General features: G+C 36.5%; 1 protein-coding gene across 4 annotated transcripts in view; it reads left to right on the top strand.

Annotated features, from left to right (window-relative positions):
• The first annotated feature begins 1,183 nt into the window (after window positions 1-1,183).
• htr1fa (5-hydroxytryptamine (serotonin) receptor 1Fa) overlaps window positions 1,184-18,616 on the top strand; it is a 30,827-nt gene continuing 13,394 nt past the window's right edge. For 3 of the 4 annotated variants that reach the window (XM_067409515.1, XM_067409513.1, XM_067409512.1), the window contains exon 1: window positions 1,184-1,319. In XM_067409515.1, the coding sequence (XP_067265616.1) occupies window positions 1,247-1,319 (73 nt within the window). In that variant the 5' untranslated portion in view covers window positions 1,184-1,246. The remainder of the gene's footprint in view (window positions 1,320-18,616) is intronic. The other variant, XM_067409514.1, reaches the window with a different exon arrangement.

Below are 18,616 nucleotides of genomic sequence, written 5' to 3'. Positions count from 1 at the left end.
ACTTTATTAACAAATAATAATTTATCAGCAGTGTTTATGTTGGGATATGTAGGTTGTGCTGTGACAAGTATGTTAAAGCTATTTCGAGGAAATTTGTTTAAATATGTTTTTAAATGGGAATCGCATCTCCTTACCCTGTAGTTGGTTCACCCTCCGCCTGAGCAGAAAATTCATATTTAACACATTATTACACAAAACGGAACTTGAAACATATTTAGGCCGTATTTATTAATGACTATCACTCGGAGATCTGTCGCCTTCAACTATTTTAATGGTGAGTGCACTCAAAAGTCTTAGTTACACTTAAATATGCTACAGATGTAGGCTAGCCTATTTATTGCTATTTTGGTATGTATCATTTTTATTATTGTGCTGTTCGAGGAATTGAAAAGCTTTTGTGTCTCGTGTTTGCAAAGTATATTGCCATAATGCAAAGGGGTTTCGTTTTTGGTGTAGTTTAATTAGGATCGACTATCTTGTGTTTTTGTGGTAATATAGAACTTTATTTCATTATAGAAGTCTATTCATTAATAATAAATACGGGACATTATTATTTTGGCGAACGTCTGTTTCTCAGATTATAAAAATGTGTGCCCCCCTATGGAAACCGAATGCCCCCCCATTCTATGTGTTCTGGTGACGGCCCTGAACCACTGTACTCACATGAACTGATTTAAATATGTTTTTAGTACCTTTATGGATCTTGAGAGAGGTGTCATTGCTTCCTATGGAGCCATCGGATTTCAACAAAAATATCTTAATTTGTGTTCCGAAGATTAACGAAGGTCTTACAGGTGTGGAACGGCATGAGGGTGAGTAATTAATGACAGAATTTTAGAATTTTTGGGTGAACTAACCCTTTAAGGAGGCGTTTTACCCCAGCCTACCCTAACAATAATGTGTGTGTATATTTGTGTGTATGTTTATACAATATTAATTTTCTTTCTTTTAAAGCACATAGCCTACTATTATAGCTTACCAATAAAACCACCTTAAATATTGAGAGAGAGAGAGAGAGAGAGAGAGAGAGAGAGAGAGAGCTTTCATACCGTGTAATTGATGCATAATAGATCGCGATTACTAGCTAAAATGACATGTATCAAGCAGTCACTCAGTCTTGTATCTCATTTACACAACTGTCCACGTGCGTCGGAGATTGCGCGCGCACGGCGCCTAGTCGATGGTTCAATGTCAGTATGAGCACGAGCGCTCTCGTGCGCACCTGTGAAAGACATTCATCTGTCTCATGAAGAGAAACATCACATTCCAGCGCGAGCCTTCTTGTGGAATGCCTTCATCTCAACACATCACATCACAGTGTAAGTTATTTTTGAATTTTTATACTATTTTGGTGTTTAAACAAAAGGTTTATGGAAGTTGCTCTGAAATTACGATGGATTATTTGTGCGTTTAAAGTTACATCAAGTTTGCACTGTAACCTGGTAATGGCTTGTTGCCAAATGAATACTGCTAGAATAAACTAGATTGCTGAGGCATGCCAGTTCTCAAACTCAAAATGTGCTTGTTTGCTTTTCAGATAAAAACGATGTGGTTAACAGTGCTGATCATTTATCTTGCGGTATTGTTGTTTTTGTTTTTAATCTCGTGTGAACGGAAGAGTTTTATTAGACATGATTTTATCAGTTTACATCTGACATTACTAAATTCTTCATTTGAGTCATTGGAGATTTTACGATTTAAAGCATACATTACACACACACATGTGTGTGAAGGTGAATCTGAACAGGAGTGTGATGGTCATTATGAATGAATGATGTCAGATAGCTGTATGAGGAGAATGATGTGTGGTCACCAGATACACAGAGAATTCCTATATGAATCTACACTGGACTCATTCATCCATTTTTGATGCATTATTTTACCCTATAATTGTTTCAGTCTTGTTCAAACTGATACTAACCTACACATGTGGATGGCAACATAAAGCATTGATAACAGAAAAAGTGTCATTAGCAGTCTAGGTGCAGAAAAAACATATTAATTAAATATTAATTTAAAAATTAGCCTAAGCTGTAAAAATGATTCACCATATTTAACCGATAATGTATGTGTGCCAGTATACAATGATCAATTTTATATCACTAATATTATTTTCCACCCTTTTGCTGCATACTGTATATAACTGAAATGGTTCTGACTGGTGAGAGACAATAACAACACTAGATGGTGTAGTGAATAAAAAACATTGAGATCCATATTTAGTGTTTTTCTGAGCATGTGAGCGTGTGTTATTTATAATCATGTCTAAATTCCACACAATATGTTTCAATAGCATATTGGCCGGTTATGGGCAAATATTGTTTGCGTTCATTAGCATACTGGATGATCACTTGTACACATTGGTCTTTGTAATTTTTTCCCTTCCATGGCATGCAAATGATCGATGATGGTCTTCCTCAGAATCCAGAAGACCAGATAAGATCACAGCGTGCATTATTTCATTTTTATACAATTCTTGGTGTTTAAAATAGAATAATCTGGAAGTTACATTGTGGTATGCTTTTGGTTATTGGCAAATGTTGTTTCCTTTCATTAGCATATTACCTGTTTACTTGATACTTTCACTCTTTGTTCTTCATGCAAATAACTGATGGAATGCCACCTGAGAATCCTTTCTCACAGTTGTTTTGGAGAAATGAAAAAATCCTGGACTTCATCCAGTGACAGTGAGGCACAATAACATATGTAGTGAAAGAGTCATTTGTCAACAATAACAGATAGTGTGTTATGCACTGGCAACTCTCCACTCAGGAACATTTGTCAGCATAGGTTTAGAGTGTGAGAAGCTTATGGACTTTGTCTTGCTTTTTCACACCAGTCTGAGTTCTTGTATTGAGAAGACTTGGATGCAGTCATGTTTTTAGACTACAGAAGTGTGTGGTAGACCATGGAATCATCTTGGTGTTTTTTTTTTTTTTGTTTTGTTTTTCACATTGAACAATTTTGAAACTATCCATATGAATACTGCAGTTATGAATTGAAGATCAGGTGCAGAGAAGAGTAAATGGGCTATAGGGGTTATACAGTATCTCCAAGGGGTTTTAAAGGATCCATTAACATAGGGGTTTTGCAGTGATCCCATAGAAGAACCATTTTGGGTTTCCTAAAGAACTTTTCAGTCAACAGTTCTTAAAAGAACCATTTTTTCTTAATGTGAAGAACATTTTAGTTATGAAGAACCTTCCACTATTTTGAGGAATGGAAAAGTTACATTGATGTTAAAGGTTCTTCATGGAACCAAAGATGGCAACAAAGAACCTTTATTTTATGAGCACACATACATAAGGACTATTTAACTATATAACTGAAGGTTTGGACGGTGTTCTCAGGATAATGGTATTTTTCATACGTGCCAGGTCAGGGCAAGTTGGCACATGTTTAAATATGTATACAATATATTAATTGCAAAGAATATCAAATAATGATTTGATATTTTTGTATGTTATCTTTCAGATTTTTTCTGTTTCTGTTTTAATAAGGCAGGTTCCACCATGACAACTTACATCACAAAAGGTGACAACTGAACATGTTTAGAACTGTAAACAGTTGACAAGAAATAAAGGGGAAACATTCCAGGATTTTTCTCCATCTAATGCAAGGCAGTAGGTACTAAATTATTGATAGTCCAAAATCCATATTTAGGCAGCTTCAAAGGGCTCGACATGACCCCAGCCAATTAATAAGGGTCTTCTCTAGCGAAACGATCAGTCATTTGGCTGAAGAAAGAAAGTCATATACATCTTGGATTGCCCGGGGGTGAGTAAATAATTGGGACATTTTTATTTCTGTGTGGACTATTAAGTTTGTTATTAAGTTAAGTGACTGTGAAGACTCTTTAAAGGTGCCTTAGAATTGAAAATTGAATTTACCTCGGCATAGTTGAATAACAAGAGTTCAGTACATGGAAATGATATACAGTGAGTCTCAAACACCATTGTTTCCTCCTTCTTATATAAATCTCATTTGTTTAAAAGACCTCAGAAGAACAGGCGAATCTCAACATAACACTGTTACGTAACAGTCGGGATCATTAATATGTACGACCCCAATATTTGCATATGCCAGCTCATGTTCAAGCATTAGACAAGGGCAGGACGTCTGCATGTGCACAGCTGAATCATCAGACAGGGTAAGCAAGCAAGAACAATAGCGAAAAATGGCAGATGGAGCAATAATAACTGACATGATCCATGATATTTTTAGTGATATTTGTAAATTATCTTTCTAAATGTTTCATTAGCATGTTGCTAATGTACTGTTAAATGTGGTTAAAGTTACCATCATTTCTTACTGTATTCACGGAGACAAGAGCCATCGTTATTTTCATTTTTAAACACTTGCAGTCTGTATAATTCATAAACACATCTTCATTCTTTATAAATCTCTCCAACAGTGTGTAATGTTAGCTTTAGCCACGGAGCACTATCAAACTCATTCAGAATCAAATGTAAACATCCAAATAAACACTGTACTTACGCGATTAGACATGCTGCATGACAAACACTTTGTAAAGATCATTATATTAGCTGTGTGAACTTTGTTTATACTGTTTAAGGCAGTCGCGAGCTCGGGGGCGGGGAGCACGAGAACTTAAAGGGGCCGCAGCCTGAATCGGCGCATATTTAATGATGCCCCAAAATAGGCAGTTAAAAAATGAATTTAAAAAAATCTATGGGTTAGTTTGAGCTGAAACTAAACTTCACAGACACATTCAGGGGACACCTTAGACTTATATTACATCTTTTGAAAACATGTTCTACGGCACCTTTAAACATAAATATTCACCATTTTAACATTCTAAATCAGAGTTTATAAAGGTTTAGTTCATACATTCTAAAATAAATGGGAAAAATACTTTAAGGCCAGTGAAAATGCATACTCTAATGGAAATAAGATAAGACCAGAAATCACTAACATTTCCTAAGTCCTTCACGTCAGCAAATACTTCTAATGTTAGGGTGTTATCTGATCTCATGGAATTCTTATCCAATGTTATCTGATCTTTGAGAACATAAAGATTGAACATCAGCAAGGATTAATGCCACTTTTGTCACGCTGCTCATAGATGTCTCTGGGTTATGTGGTTTCCCATCTTTAGGTGTAGGAATAAAATCAATGATGTGACTCCCCAGAGACATCTTGGAAACTGTGCTTTTATGTGTGCAACAGGATAAATTGTAGACTGTGTTCTTAGATACAGTACGAAAGGTATTCCTGAAACGGCCATTGTGACAAGACAGGGTAACAGCCATGTCCATTCTCTTAGTGCAGGGCATGTTTGCATAGAAGACCTAATGTCCTCTACCTGCTTTGCATCACTTTGATCCAAATAAATGGGCCTGTTTAATGTCTTATTGTCCGAGTACCTTCCCCATGGCTGGCATCATAAATGACAACAGGAAGCATATTTTTCCCATGAAGAGTCTTCTGAGAAACACAACGGATGTAACAGAAATAGCATACAATATCCAGGCATCTCTTTTAGTAATGTTAATTGCGGTTTCAAGTGCCTTAACTCAAGTTTTGACATCATACTAGCAAAGACACAAGGACTTTTTTCAAGAAGAGACCCTTTAATGGTAATTTCTTTGACACAAAGAATGGCAGGTCTGCTATGCTGCATACCAGGGTAATGCAATCACTTCAATCAAATCACTGGTGAAGCTGTGCAGCAGTCATTTAAAGGTTGGTTCATCCAAAATGACAATACTGTCATTTACTCCCCCTCATGTCATTACAAACTCTTATGACTTTCTTTTGTGCATCACAAAAGGAGAAATGCTGAAGAATGAATGGCCACTCTTTTCCATATCTGGGCTGTTGAGCTCTAAAAATATCATACTAGTTGTCCAAGTGACTTGTGCTCTATATTTTCCTATTCTCTTTCCCATGCTGCTCTCATTGTTTATGTATTCATACGTAACATTTAAAGGTAGCCAACAAAAACATACTTTTGGGTAAATGTTGAAATTTACAATATGAATGTAATGCTTTATATGTTCATATATTTTTAATTTATAAATTTTTTAGCATTTTGTTTTAGGTCCCTTAACCCTTTCTCCAAACTAATCATAACCACGTTTCAACTATATACAAAAACAAAACAGAGAAAGATACATTGACAATAATTTTAAAGTGTAATCTAAATTATTTATTCCAAAAATGGCAAAAAGCAGTACCAAAATAGTCCAATTTGGTGGTTTATAACAGTTTTGCGTGAGGTATGGAGTAAAAAAAAATCGCAAAAAAAAGCGCATTCATGTCCTGAATGTCACACCGACCGCATGGTCTCTGTGTTTTGTTTCCCGCTCCTTGTTAGTTGTCATGGTTATTCATTTGATGTCATCATTATGTTCAGGTATGTGTCTCTCATTATCTCCTCTATTTAAGTTCAGTACAGTTTGTGTGTCTTTGTCGGGTCTCGTCTCTGTGTAGTTGTGTTGGAATTACCCTGTAGATTACTAATGCCTGTTTATCTTCATCTTCATCTTCTTTGTGTGTTTTGTCTCTCTTCATCTTTGCCTGTTTTGTCTCTCACCTTACAACCCACGACCTGACCTAAAAGTAAAACGGCGAATCGTATCTCCAGTTTGTGTTTTGTTCTGGTTCTTTTTGTTTATCATAGACTTCCCTGCTGTAAAGCTGCTATTCCTTGAGCAGGGAGAACACTCACTCAATCCACCTGGAGGAATTCTTGGATCTGGCTCATCAGACCACCTTCCCGGATGACTGCCTCTGCATGTTTCTTCACATTGGCCTCAATACCACTACACGAGCACAGTTGTCCAGGGAGGCTCCTCAAGGGAGCTTTTCCGTCTTTGTGGAGTGGGTACTGGCATCATGTGGATCTTCCTTCAACGTTGATGACGTCACCAGCCCCACTCCAAACCTAGTGCCCAGCCGGAACCCATCGGTTGTGATAAAGCAGTTTGAGCCAACCACAGACGTCAAGCCCTTCTCCACCGCAAGCCCATGCCATCAGGGGAGTGTAAAATGCTCAAGACTGACCAGGTGCGCATGCCGGCTGCACCATCCACCACTAAGGGAGCCATCATGGAATCGGAGGACAAGGAGGTGAGCCCTGTCTACCCTCGTGCCACTGAAAGTGAGACTCTGGCAGCACCAAGTTTGGACCTTCAGTTAAGAGGATCTTCCTCTGTCCCATTAGTCCCACCCAGCCTCCCTCTCCCACCATCTCTTCTAACCAACATTATCTTTTATCATCTGAATATTTTTCATTCTCCAGTCTCATCCTCAGCCCTCCGCCATTCCTGCCACGCACTCGTCACCATTTCCCACCAGTACCACTGTGTCCACTCCTCTCAGTGGTGTGGATCCATTTCGGGCCAGCTGGAAACCATCTCCGCCTGAGCAAGAGAAACCGACGACTCCACCTACAACCTAGGTAGACTTTGCTCCTCCTTGACCTGTCGCCCGGTCTCCCACGCCTACGCTCCTCCCGCCCACGATTCCAGCATGGACCATCGGTCATTCGGCCTTGCTGAGCTCCCTCGGTCAGACCTCGGCACACCTGTGCTGCAGACTTGAGGGCCATCTGCTGCGCTTTGGCCCTCCACTCCTCCGACTACAGCCTGCTCAGAGATGTCGCTCCATCACCTCAGACCTTTGGCTACGTGTTGGGCTCCTACTCTAGCGTCATTGCCTCTGGCCGTCCCCATGGTGGCGTCAGGACTCGTACCACCATGGCTTCTCCCTCTGGTGACGCCACCATGGAGCACAATTCTGGCTGTGGCCTGGGCACCATCCATCATGCCCCTGCTCATGGCTCCTCCCTGGCTCTCACCACTTTTAGGACTGCCTTGGACTCTTAAGTTCTCCCTCCTCCTGGTCAGCCGTCCTCCTCCCGGAACCTCCTCCAGTTTCCTCAACCAGTTGCCATCCCTATGCCATCTCCTTGCTCCTTGCCTGCTGCATTGCCTCAGCCACCTCTAAAGCCCCCTCTGTCCCTCCCTGACTTCTTCAGTCACACCGCATAGACTTGTGTGCATGTGTTTCCTGCTCCTTGTTGTCATGGATATTCATTTGAATTCATCATATTCAGGTGTGTGTCTCGTTATCTCCACGATTTCAGTTCAGTTTGTCTTTGTCGGGTCTTGTCTCTGTGTAGTTGTGTTGGAATTAACTTGTGGATTATTAAAGCCTGCTTACCTTTATCATCTTTGTGCTTTTTGTCTCTCACCTCACAACCCATGACACTGAAGCTATTGAGGCATTAAATTTTGGATATTTAATAAGCACAGGATTTGATACAGTCACCACTGAGGATGGAGACAAAGATTGTTGAATAAAGACTTAAATTCATATGGGTTCTGAATATTTAGAAGGGTGTATTTTATAATCGTATAGTTTGCTTTGTTGTGGAAAACAAAATGAATATTACACAAGAAGTGATGATTAAGAGGTTAGAGAATTTTAAAGTGTAGTTGTCACAGTGATCTGTAGATCTATCTACAAAGACGATGCATGACGCAGAATGAACGAATAGAATACTTTTAATGAACACAAATGTAGTGATGTATGTAATGTAGGGATATAGTGAATGAGGGCATAAGGAGGGATTTCAAGCACAGCCCATGACTAGAAATTAAACAGAAAAAGACAATGAAACTAAACATGACATTACTGTGACAATAGTCTTGTGTATCTATGTAATCCTCTGAAACAAGTTTGCACCGTACATCACGTGTAGCGAATTAACTCAAAGGGGAAATATTAATAATTATTCATAACTCAATATGATTATTAATTATGATTAATTATGAACATGTAAATCTGTCAGATTAACTGGATATAGCTATATTAAGCTTAATATTACAATCAATGAACCTGTTGTCCAGTGAACACTCAGTGTTGATTGTTTATTAATTCTAAGAAATGTTAATTTCCAGGTTATAGAAAAATAACATTCTTATTGTATCGTGCTACTTAGAGCATGTAGCCAGTATCTAAATCACTTAAGAGGCAATTTATTAGCAGACGGAGTCAGAACCAAACAGGTGTTGTGCACAGTTATTATTAACTAACTCACAAACACATAACTAAACTAACAAACACATAACATAACATACACAAAGGTCACACACTTACGTAGGTCAGAATGAGTAATGATAGAGTTGAACCGGAACGGAAGAGGTACTGTTACTAGAGCTATACGAAAAAGTCAAAGACGATCTGGAAAGGAATCATCAGTTTCTTCAGCAATAGCAAAGGTAAGTCTTACAAATCAATACTAAATCGCTGTTTAGTGTTAAAATGTACGATACTTGCAAGATGCCTTTAGGCTGAGGAGCGTCAGATCGGCAGGTTGAGGAGAGATCTTGAGGATTTCGTCTGAAGTTGTTGCCAGTCTGTTCTATGTTGGATTTTGAGCACATGGCTGGTTTGTAGGCCGAGGCCTGCAGGCTTAGGCCTACAGGCCTTGGCCTGAAGAGGCCTGCAGCAAGGAGATGTCTGTTCAGTGGTCCCAGAAGCAAGGAAAGAGGGGGAGTGGCATTGTTCTCTAGCTTTTAACCTCTGGTCAAAGTCCAACCTCTTAAAGTTGATGTAGCCAATGAAGGTGTTGTATTTCCGTGCGACAACACACCTCCTGTCAGGGCTTTTATGACCAGGAAAGATTAACAAGCTGAGTTTTTGAACAAGAACTATAAAAGATCCTTGTAATACTGATGTGTTGGACAGGTATGGACATAAATGACCAAATAGGAATCGAAAGTTGGAGTCCGTAGATACCAAACATGCTACCCGTGTGATTTCATATAACTATACATTGCAGCTCTGGAATATTAATACCAAAATAGTTCAAAAGAGAAAATGAATACATAGAATAAAGCCTATAAAAGGAAAGTCATGAGATGGGAAACTTGGATACATGTTTATGCATTTCCCAAATGGTTATACAGAGAATACATAGGATTAAGAGAATTTATTTGTCCTTCTCAGAAAGAATGAGTCACTACAACATTCTTTCTGATCGTAAAAGTACCATGTATCTGTAACAGGACACCTAGGTCTGACTGTATGTTTTAGATACATTTGGGAGGCTGGTTGCAGTTTTCGGGGGATGGATTAACATAACTTTGATAGAGTGAGTTTATGGCTGATTCATTAAATATAATGAATAATTGTGTGCCTGATTGGTCCAGATGCTACACATGGAACAGAATTAAATGCTATAATTTCAAATTAAGTAAATGAGCCAGCTGCATTAAATAAATGCCATTGAAAACATAATCTCAAAGATTATAAATACAAAAGAATTAACTGATTTTTCCATGGATTAACTATTCGTAAACATTTGTAAGTCTGAAAAGTTGTTCATATGTAAATGATTATTTTATAAGCTGTAAATATGCCAATATTCTGCATTTTAGTGTCTATACAAATGTAATGCGTGTATGTGTGTTAGAACCACTTTTTACATAAATTACAAATGAATACTTATGAAATAACTTGGCTTTCTACATACAGCCAAATACAGTACCTTGATATGCAACAAATGAGATTTGACAACAGCGGTGTAATGACCAGTGTTGGGGGTATTACAAGTAACTTGAGTTATGTAATCAGATTACTTTTTTCAAGAAACAAGTAATCGTAACAGATTACTTTTAAATTTACAACAAAATGTCTGAGTTAATTTTTCAATTTTTCAATTTTTCAATTTTTTTTGTACTTATTGACTGACACCTTTCCTGTCCCCATGTTGAGAGAATTCGGGAGTAAATCGGGAGTAATGTTAAAAGTAACAGTCATCACCATTGACGATTGTAGTGTCACGATGAGACAAATTAGTAGAGGTGCGAATGAGAGCTACATTTTGGTGAGAACATAGTGGTGAGTACATTATTCAGCATTTCTCTTCCACAGAAAAAAAATACAGGTTTGAGTAAATAATGACAGAATTATCTTTTTAATAAAGGTCATGCTACTTTATCTCTCACAACAAAGTTATTCAAGAAAGAAAGTGCATGTTGTGAAGTAGCATTTTGTTCCCCTCAAGTGGTGGAGAAAATTATATAGCAACAGTACAATGCTCAGGGTTCTTCATATTTGTGCTGCTTCATACAGTATTTGTCCTTGAAACGCCTGGATCTCTATGCTTGTAGAACAGTGTCAGTGGCATAATTCCCATTTCATCTGAATAGATGACACGTTCAGTTATCATCATGACTGCTGATTTTTGCCATGCTTGTCATAGCAAGATATGCAGAATGTAGCTTGTAATTGAAAGCAGAAATGAAGCATGCAGTTGATGGCATCCCAGCTTTCAAATCTTCTTTATCAGTTTCTTAGTTCATCATTCTCACATACACCCCTATTTTCTCACTCGTCATTCATACACTTTAGGTAAGTATAATTATTCTCAGTTCTGTCAGATTTGATATCGCCGTGGCTCTGATGACATCATTTGTTATATCAAGCCAAGTGGCCCTGTTATCTTTTTCATTAGTACCTGCTGTGAAGAGGAAGTATGTATTAAGCACTCTCATCAAGCATGTCATTTTGAAACCCAGTGCTGAGAGGCTCCTCACTCAAAATGCAATTAGAGCTCTTTCTGGATTGCCTAGACGTCGGCAGGTGCGTCGTGTCATAGTGAGTTTCATTCATAGTTTAACATCTTTAGAGTTTATACAGTTCATATCAAATATTGACGTATGTTGTATAAAAGTACTGCTTTGCTGAATCGCTCAGAATAATACTAGACTGATTTGCCTGTGGGTATCGCCAGCTGTTTTATGAGGTGTTTATCATTGAAGCAGATATGATAAGCATGTTTTTCAATTTAAGTCTTCTATTGCTATTTATCAGTTTTTTCAACCAAGTGACAGTTACAGTGTTTGATACAAAGCCAGCTGAAAATTGTCGTTTTATATTATTGGCAAATATTTTAACAATAGACTGTGCATATTTTTTCTGCATTTCTTGAATGAATTTCTTCTGCTTTTTTTTTTTTTTTGCTTTTTTTTTTTAATTTATTCAGCTGCTGTCAAGTCATTTCTCCTCATCACATGACTATGGACATGATCCACTAATATCTGACTACCAGAAGCTTTCACAATAGCCTACTTTTATCTTCATTTTGAACAGTATATCTACTTATGCATAATTTAAAACTCAACTAACTCTTAGTGAAATGTTTTGCTTGTGATGTCTTTATTTGAAATGCTGTAAATGACATTTAGTTTGATAGGCTGTAATCTAATGCAATGGCATCAGTGTTATTTTAGTATTATTTATAGTATTTAATGATAGTTTCATTTTAATTTTAGCTTAAGTTTTAGTAATTTTGTTATGTTTTTGTCATTTTTTGTCTTTTTTTTAATATCACTTTAATGTATTTTTATTTCAGTTTACTTTTAGTAATTTTAGCACTTTAACTCATTTATTTCAGTTAGTTGCCAAGGCAGCATTTGTGATTTTTGTGTATGTTTTTTAAGCTTTAAGTTTTTTATCCAATATTTAAATTTTATTTCTGCTTTATTACAACAACAAAAATAAGTTTTGAACAAGTATTCATAGTTTTAGTTTTAAAGTGCCTCTATTATGCCTTTTTTAAGGTTCCTAATATTGCTTTAGGAGTCGCCTATAACAGGTTTACATGCATGCAAGGTCAAAAAACACTTTTGTTTTCTCATAATACACATTTAATTTTACCTCAGTTCATAAACAATTAATTAAAAGCATTTCAAAGAATCAGTCTCTCTAAACCCCTCCTTTCCGTGAGCCTACACTGCTCTGATTGGTCAGATGGCCCAATCCTTTGTGATTGGTCTACTGCGCACACCGCTCGCCCATTGCTATAACTGAATGACAGCTATTAATTCGCAAGACATTGTATACAATGTATGGACAGAAAAGATAGCATCGATTTTACTGTATCAATTCGAGCCTGGGTCTGAAGTAGTCAATCAACCAGAAACTGATTTGCAATCACGACTTGAGTAGGACATTTCACTGCCCCGATTTTGGCTCGCCAACAGGTTTTGAGAAATCGCCAACAAATGCTGAAATCACAGGCAAATCTGTGCTCGTTCGCACGAGTGACAATCACGCAGTGTGAATGAGCAAAGACGCGATCTGAGAGAATCGCAGACAAGGCGCCGACGCCCGTGACACATTTGGCATACTAAATATCTGAACCTGTCGGCGATTCAAAATCCTGCTGTGTGAAAAGTGTTCTGACTGAAAACTACATCGGCGATGACCGACAGCCAATGAGAGAGCAAGATACAGAGCAGCGGGGAGTTCGAGAGGAGTTATAGACCACAATATCAGCAAGCATGGCTTCGTTTCAGATAAACATTACAATTATATCACACAGAAACAAAGCACAAACATTTGCTTGACCATCCGCAACAGCAGCACATTGAAAAGTAATGTATTTAGCTCCAACTGTCGTTGCAGAACACACAATTCTTGTTCTTCGCTTCTCCCCAAACATTTCCTCCTCCATATTCTACTTTTCTTTATGTTGTTTTCGCTGCAAATCAGCGCACAGGCAATTCATATTTCAAGCTTCTTGCGGGCTACTAGTTTTAATAATAATCCCACCGTGTGTCTCATTCAGCTCCCTAGTTCAGTAGTCAGGGCACTGATCAGGGTATCAGCCACATTCACTTTCATTACATACTGACATCGCGTTGTTTCCTTGTCACATCTCGCGTGTGTTTGGGTGTGAAACGTAGTTTGCGTGCCAGACAGAGTTGTCGGCGATTCTTCCTATTGTAAAGTCATGCAGTGTGAAACCTTCTGTCGCCGATCCATCGAGCAGTTTGAACACAGCAGCGACTGAATGCTGGCCAAGATAGTCATGCAGTGTGAAAATAAGAGTGACCCGACTACTTTGAAAATCGTGCAGTCTGAACTCGGCTTTAGTTTGCATTATGTGTAAGACGTAATAGCAGTATGTAAATGCACCTGTGGGAAGCTGAAAACCTCTAACATAAGATACAAATTTAGGCCAGATGTGTACATACTTTTTCATCATAACTATTAACAAAGAAAAATAGCTATATCATTGTTTGACATTACAATGAGAGTTTTACTGTTTACAGATAGAATAGGTACTTCAACTAGTTAGCTCGGACTAGCATCTTAACATCCTATTACAATACAGATAGAGCTCTGTACTACTGTGATAATAAAAACGCAGAGGAAAAAAAAACAGTTTGTTTTGTATGTTGTAAACATACGTTCAGTGCTGTGAATCCTGTGTTAAACTCCTTGAGGTTTGAGAAGCAGTCGTTAGTAAAATGATGGGAACACATCAAAAGATTGTACTGCTGTGGTATTGTTGAAAAAATTAATTTTCCCTGGCGTCTGCGTGCGCAATAAGCGGGTGGGCGATATGCTAATGTTTTGTTGTGACGTCACAAAAAAGTCTCGTTTAATTGACTCAGAGTCGACTCCTACTTTTGAGAGACAATAACTTTATATACGGTGCACTTTCAGATTTAAAACTTTGCAGGATGATTTCATTCACTTGTTTTATGTTACTATGTTACACACTACATGAAAGGTAATTTTCAAAAATCCAAAATAGGGGCACCTTAACAATAAAAACACTGAATGACATATATTGTAGAAAATAGTTTGAATTTAAAAAGCTGAAAAATATGATAGAAAAAAATGCATTGGTAATATGTAATAAAAAAAAAGTTTCTGGACTGTATACGGTGAATAACTGTAATAGATCTAATGATACATTTAATGTAATTTTACAGTAAAATACCCTAATTCTACCATAATTTTCTAATCGGTTATGTGCATTAGGATTTTATGTTACATCTAATGTTGTTAAATTGATGTTTATTGCATTTTTAAAATTTCATGTGTTTTACCATGTTTGTGTGAATGACACTTTGTGCACCTTCTATATATTAGTATTGTCCTTCTCAGCTTGTGGAAAAGCTGCTTGTGATGAACTTTGATACATCATGTGACTCTCATCACCACTGTGATTGGTGGTTGTCAGTGTATTACAAAGGTACATAAACAGTTATGAACCATAATTATTACAGTATAATCCTTTAAATTATATGGTTTTGAACTGTAAAATAGACAGTAAACTAAGTGCTGTCACGTAAAACCTAAAACGTTACTACTGTATTTTTTTTGGCCGTAAATTACTGTACATTTTACGTGGATTATTTTTATTTTTTTGTCTGATCTGCCATTGTCTGTTAGATTTAAATTCATTACATTCTTGTTCACATTGTCCTAATACATTATTTGAGACAAAGTCTTTGTTAATCTTTTTTTGTGTTTTTTATTATTCATACTCATGTGTGATTCTAACTAATCAAATGCTTTTTAATTGGCATCCTCTCTTATCTAATGATTTGTGCACTTGTTTCATAGCAATTAACAAGTGCTCCTCAATGAATATCTCTCCAGTACATCTTCTGAATAATCATGACAAGGCCACTGAACAGTGTTTATTAAAAAAAAAAAAAAAAAAATGCCACAGGAGATGATGTTTCTTAGAACTTTGCTTTCAATATTAAAAGCGTTAAATGTTTGTGAGCTGGTGCATAAAGTATGATAACTGAATTAGAAGCTGTAAAAACTGCGGTAGTAAAAATGTATTAGATTTAACAGCACAATAACTACTCATTTTGTGAATGAGATACACATTTCGTCCATGAAATGAGTTGAATTGACTTGCATCTGGCTTCTGTCATTTTGTTTATTTTGTGTAACTGCATTTTGGGTCACGCAGTTCATGAAATGAAGTAGTCAGTTTACACTCGGCAGCCCATAAAAGACACTCTGATAGTTTTGTGTTTGTGTGGGTGAAACTGTTGCTGTTTATACATTTTATTAGTCATGGAAAATATTATGATGAACTTTTGTTTTACCACCTGTATTATTATGATTGTTACCAATCCATTTTAAAGTACAAAACAGATTTTAGTTTGTGTTAACATTATACGAACACTGAAATGCCATGCCGTAATACATGAAACACTGTCATTGTACTTTTTAAAGGGAATATTTGGCAAACAAAGCTGTCAGAGATTTTACAGTCCATCAGTCGATTTCAGGAATAAAATTCAAAATGTAAAAGTTATTTTCAGGAAGTTCCTCTACATTAATATTGCAATATTCTTCAATGAAGTCCTTATGTCTTTTTGTATTTTTCCGACAATGTCGGCATACCCAAGAGAATTCTCTAGAGAAGCGCGAGCAGAGAGCATGTGGGGTAGGACAGTAAAAGCAAGTCTGTTCTGTAGAGAAACAACTACTTAAGTTAGGAAGCACAAAAGCAGACATGTGCATTCATAGAGATGAGGTAAAAATGCTTGAAGAGTCAGTTGGAATGGATTAAATTCTCAAAATGTTACCAAAAATATATCGACCTTCAGTATGAAGGCAAATCTTTGCTTTGTATTTGTATACAATTCGTATTGCCATCAAAATTGGAGTTTTTATTCTTTATCTATTGGTTTTCAATGCTATATTCACATTTACATTTTGCATTCATTTTCTTTTGAGAAAGTCAAAAAGATGAATGATGCATCTTGCATTCAGAGGCTCTTGTCAAATAAAATGACAAGAGAGCATGTCTCTTGATCTTATAGCTGGGGAAAATAGCTGGAGAGAGAGAGCGAACATTAGCATTCCCATTCATCTCGATGGCAGTTGCTTGGCTGGCACATGCACCACTCAGGAGTATATGAACTGAATTCATCTTCATCGTAAACATCATGTGAATAATTACCTATGATATGAAAGTAAATGTTTCAATAGGAAATACTGTCCTGAACTGTGAAACAGTGCTCGCTTGGTGATGCCATGAGGTCTTTAAAGACTCAGTCAAACTTTTCTCATCAGTGAAGAATGTCGTCTGATCAATATAAGCAATTTAACAATGTGGCAGTGTGTCATTGAGTTAAATAACTCTATTAGCCGGTAGAATCAACAAAATCCTTTTGTTGAGAGCCTGATGTCTGGTGCTTGAATACAGGGGTTTTCAATCTTTGAGATGCCACGGACCTGTATGATCATCCTTGTATTTTTGACCCCCATCCTAAAATTTAAAAGCCATCTATCTTTTATAAACACCCAATTTATACACTAAAAAGATTGATATACACTACCGTTCAAAAGTTTGGGATCGGTAAGATTTTTAATGTCTTTAAAAGAAGTTTCGTCTGCTCACCAAGATTGCATTTATTTAATTAAAAATACAGTAAAAACAGTAATATTGTGAAATATTATTACAATTTAAAATAACTGTTTTCTATTTGAAAATATTTGAAAATGTAATTTATTCTTGTGTTGGCAAAGCTGAATTTTCAGCATCATTACTCCAGTCTTCAGTGTCACATGATCCTTCAGAAATCATTCTAATATGATGATTTGCTGCTCAAGAAACATTTATTGTGTACAATTGTACAAAATGTTTGTGTACAATGTTTTTTTTCAGGATTATTTGATGAATAGAAAGTTCAAAAGAACAGCATTTATTTGAAATATAATCTTTTGTTACATTTTAAATGTCTTTACTGCCGCTTTTGATCGATTTAATGCATCCTTGCTGAAAAAAAAAAAAAAAAGTCTTTAAATTCTTCTAAAAAAAAAAATAAAAATAAAAATTCTTACTGACCCCAAACTTTTGAATGGTAGTGTATAACGTTACAAAAGCTTTGCATTTCAGATAAATGCTGTTCTTTTGAACTTTCTATTCATCAAAGAATCCTGAAAAAAAAGTATACAACTGTTTTTAACATTGAAAATAATAAGAAATGTTTCTTTAGCAGTAAATCAGCATGTTAGAATGATTTCTGAAGGATCATGTGACACGGAAGACTGGAGAAATGATGCTGAAAATTCAGCTGTGCATCACAGGAATAAATTACATTTTATATTAAATTCCAATAGAAAACAGTTATTTTAAATTGTAATAATATTTCACAATATTACTGTTTTTACTGTATTTTTAATTAAATAAATGCAATCTTGGTGAGCAGACAAAACTTCTTTTAAAAATATTAAAAATCTTACCGATCCCAAACTTTTGAATGGTAGTGTATATCTAAAATTAGTTTCCATAAAGTTTCATTATTATATATTATTTTTACTATAGTGATGTACTGTTAAATGTATTATTTATGTTTAATCAAAATGTTTATTTATTTACTTTGGATTTAATTTGGAATTACTTTTTTTTTTATCACATTTTTTATTTTAATCTAAATGATTTATTTAGGACAATTAAAAAAAAAAAGAGTGTGAAGGTTGAGTTATCAGAGCAATATCACAGCTGTACATAAAATATTGCAATCCACACAACATAATGCGAGACATATCAGAGTTCAAAAGAGGACAAAATGTTATTTCGCTTCTTGCTGGCTCATCTGTGACCAGGTCAGCAAGTCTTTGTGGTGTATCGAGAGCCACAGTATATCCAGGGGCATATCACGCAGAACGAACCACATCCAACAGGAGCAACTGTCGACGCAGGAGGAAGCTGTCTGAAAGAGATGTCCAGGTACTAACCCAGCTGCAGAATTAAATGTACACCTTAACTTTCCTGTTTCCACCCAATCTGCTCGTCAGGAGCTCCACA

Source organism: Chanodichthys erythropterus, chromosome 14, assembly GCF_024489055.1.
Source record: "Chanodichthys erythropterus isolate Z2021 chromosome 14, ASM2448905v1, whole genome shotgun sequence".
NCBI lineage: Eukaryota > Metazoa > Chordata > Actinopteri > Cypriniformes > Xenocyprididae > Chanodichthys > Chanodichthys erythropterus.
Note: the sequence above shows the minus strand (reverse complement) of the source record. Positions and strands in the feature narration are given on the sequence as shown.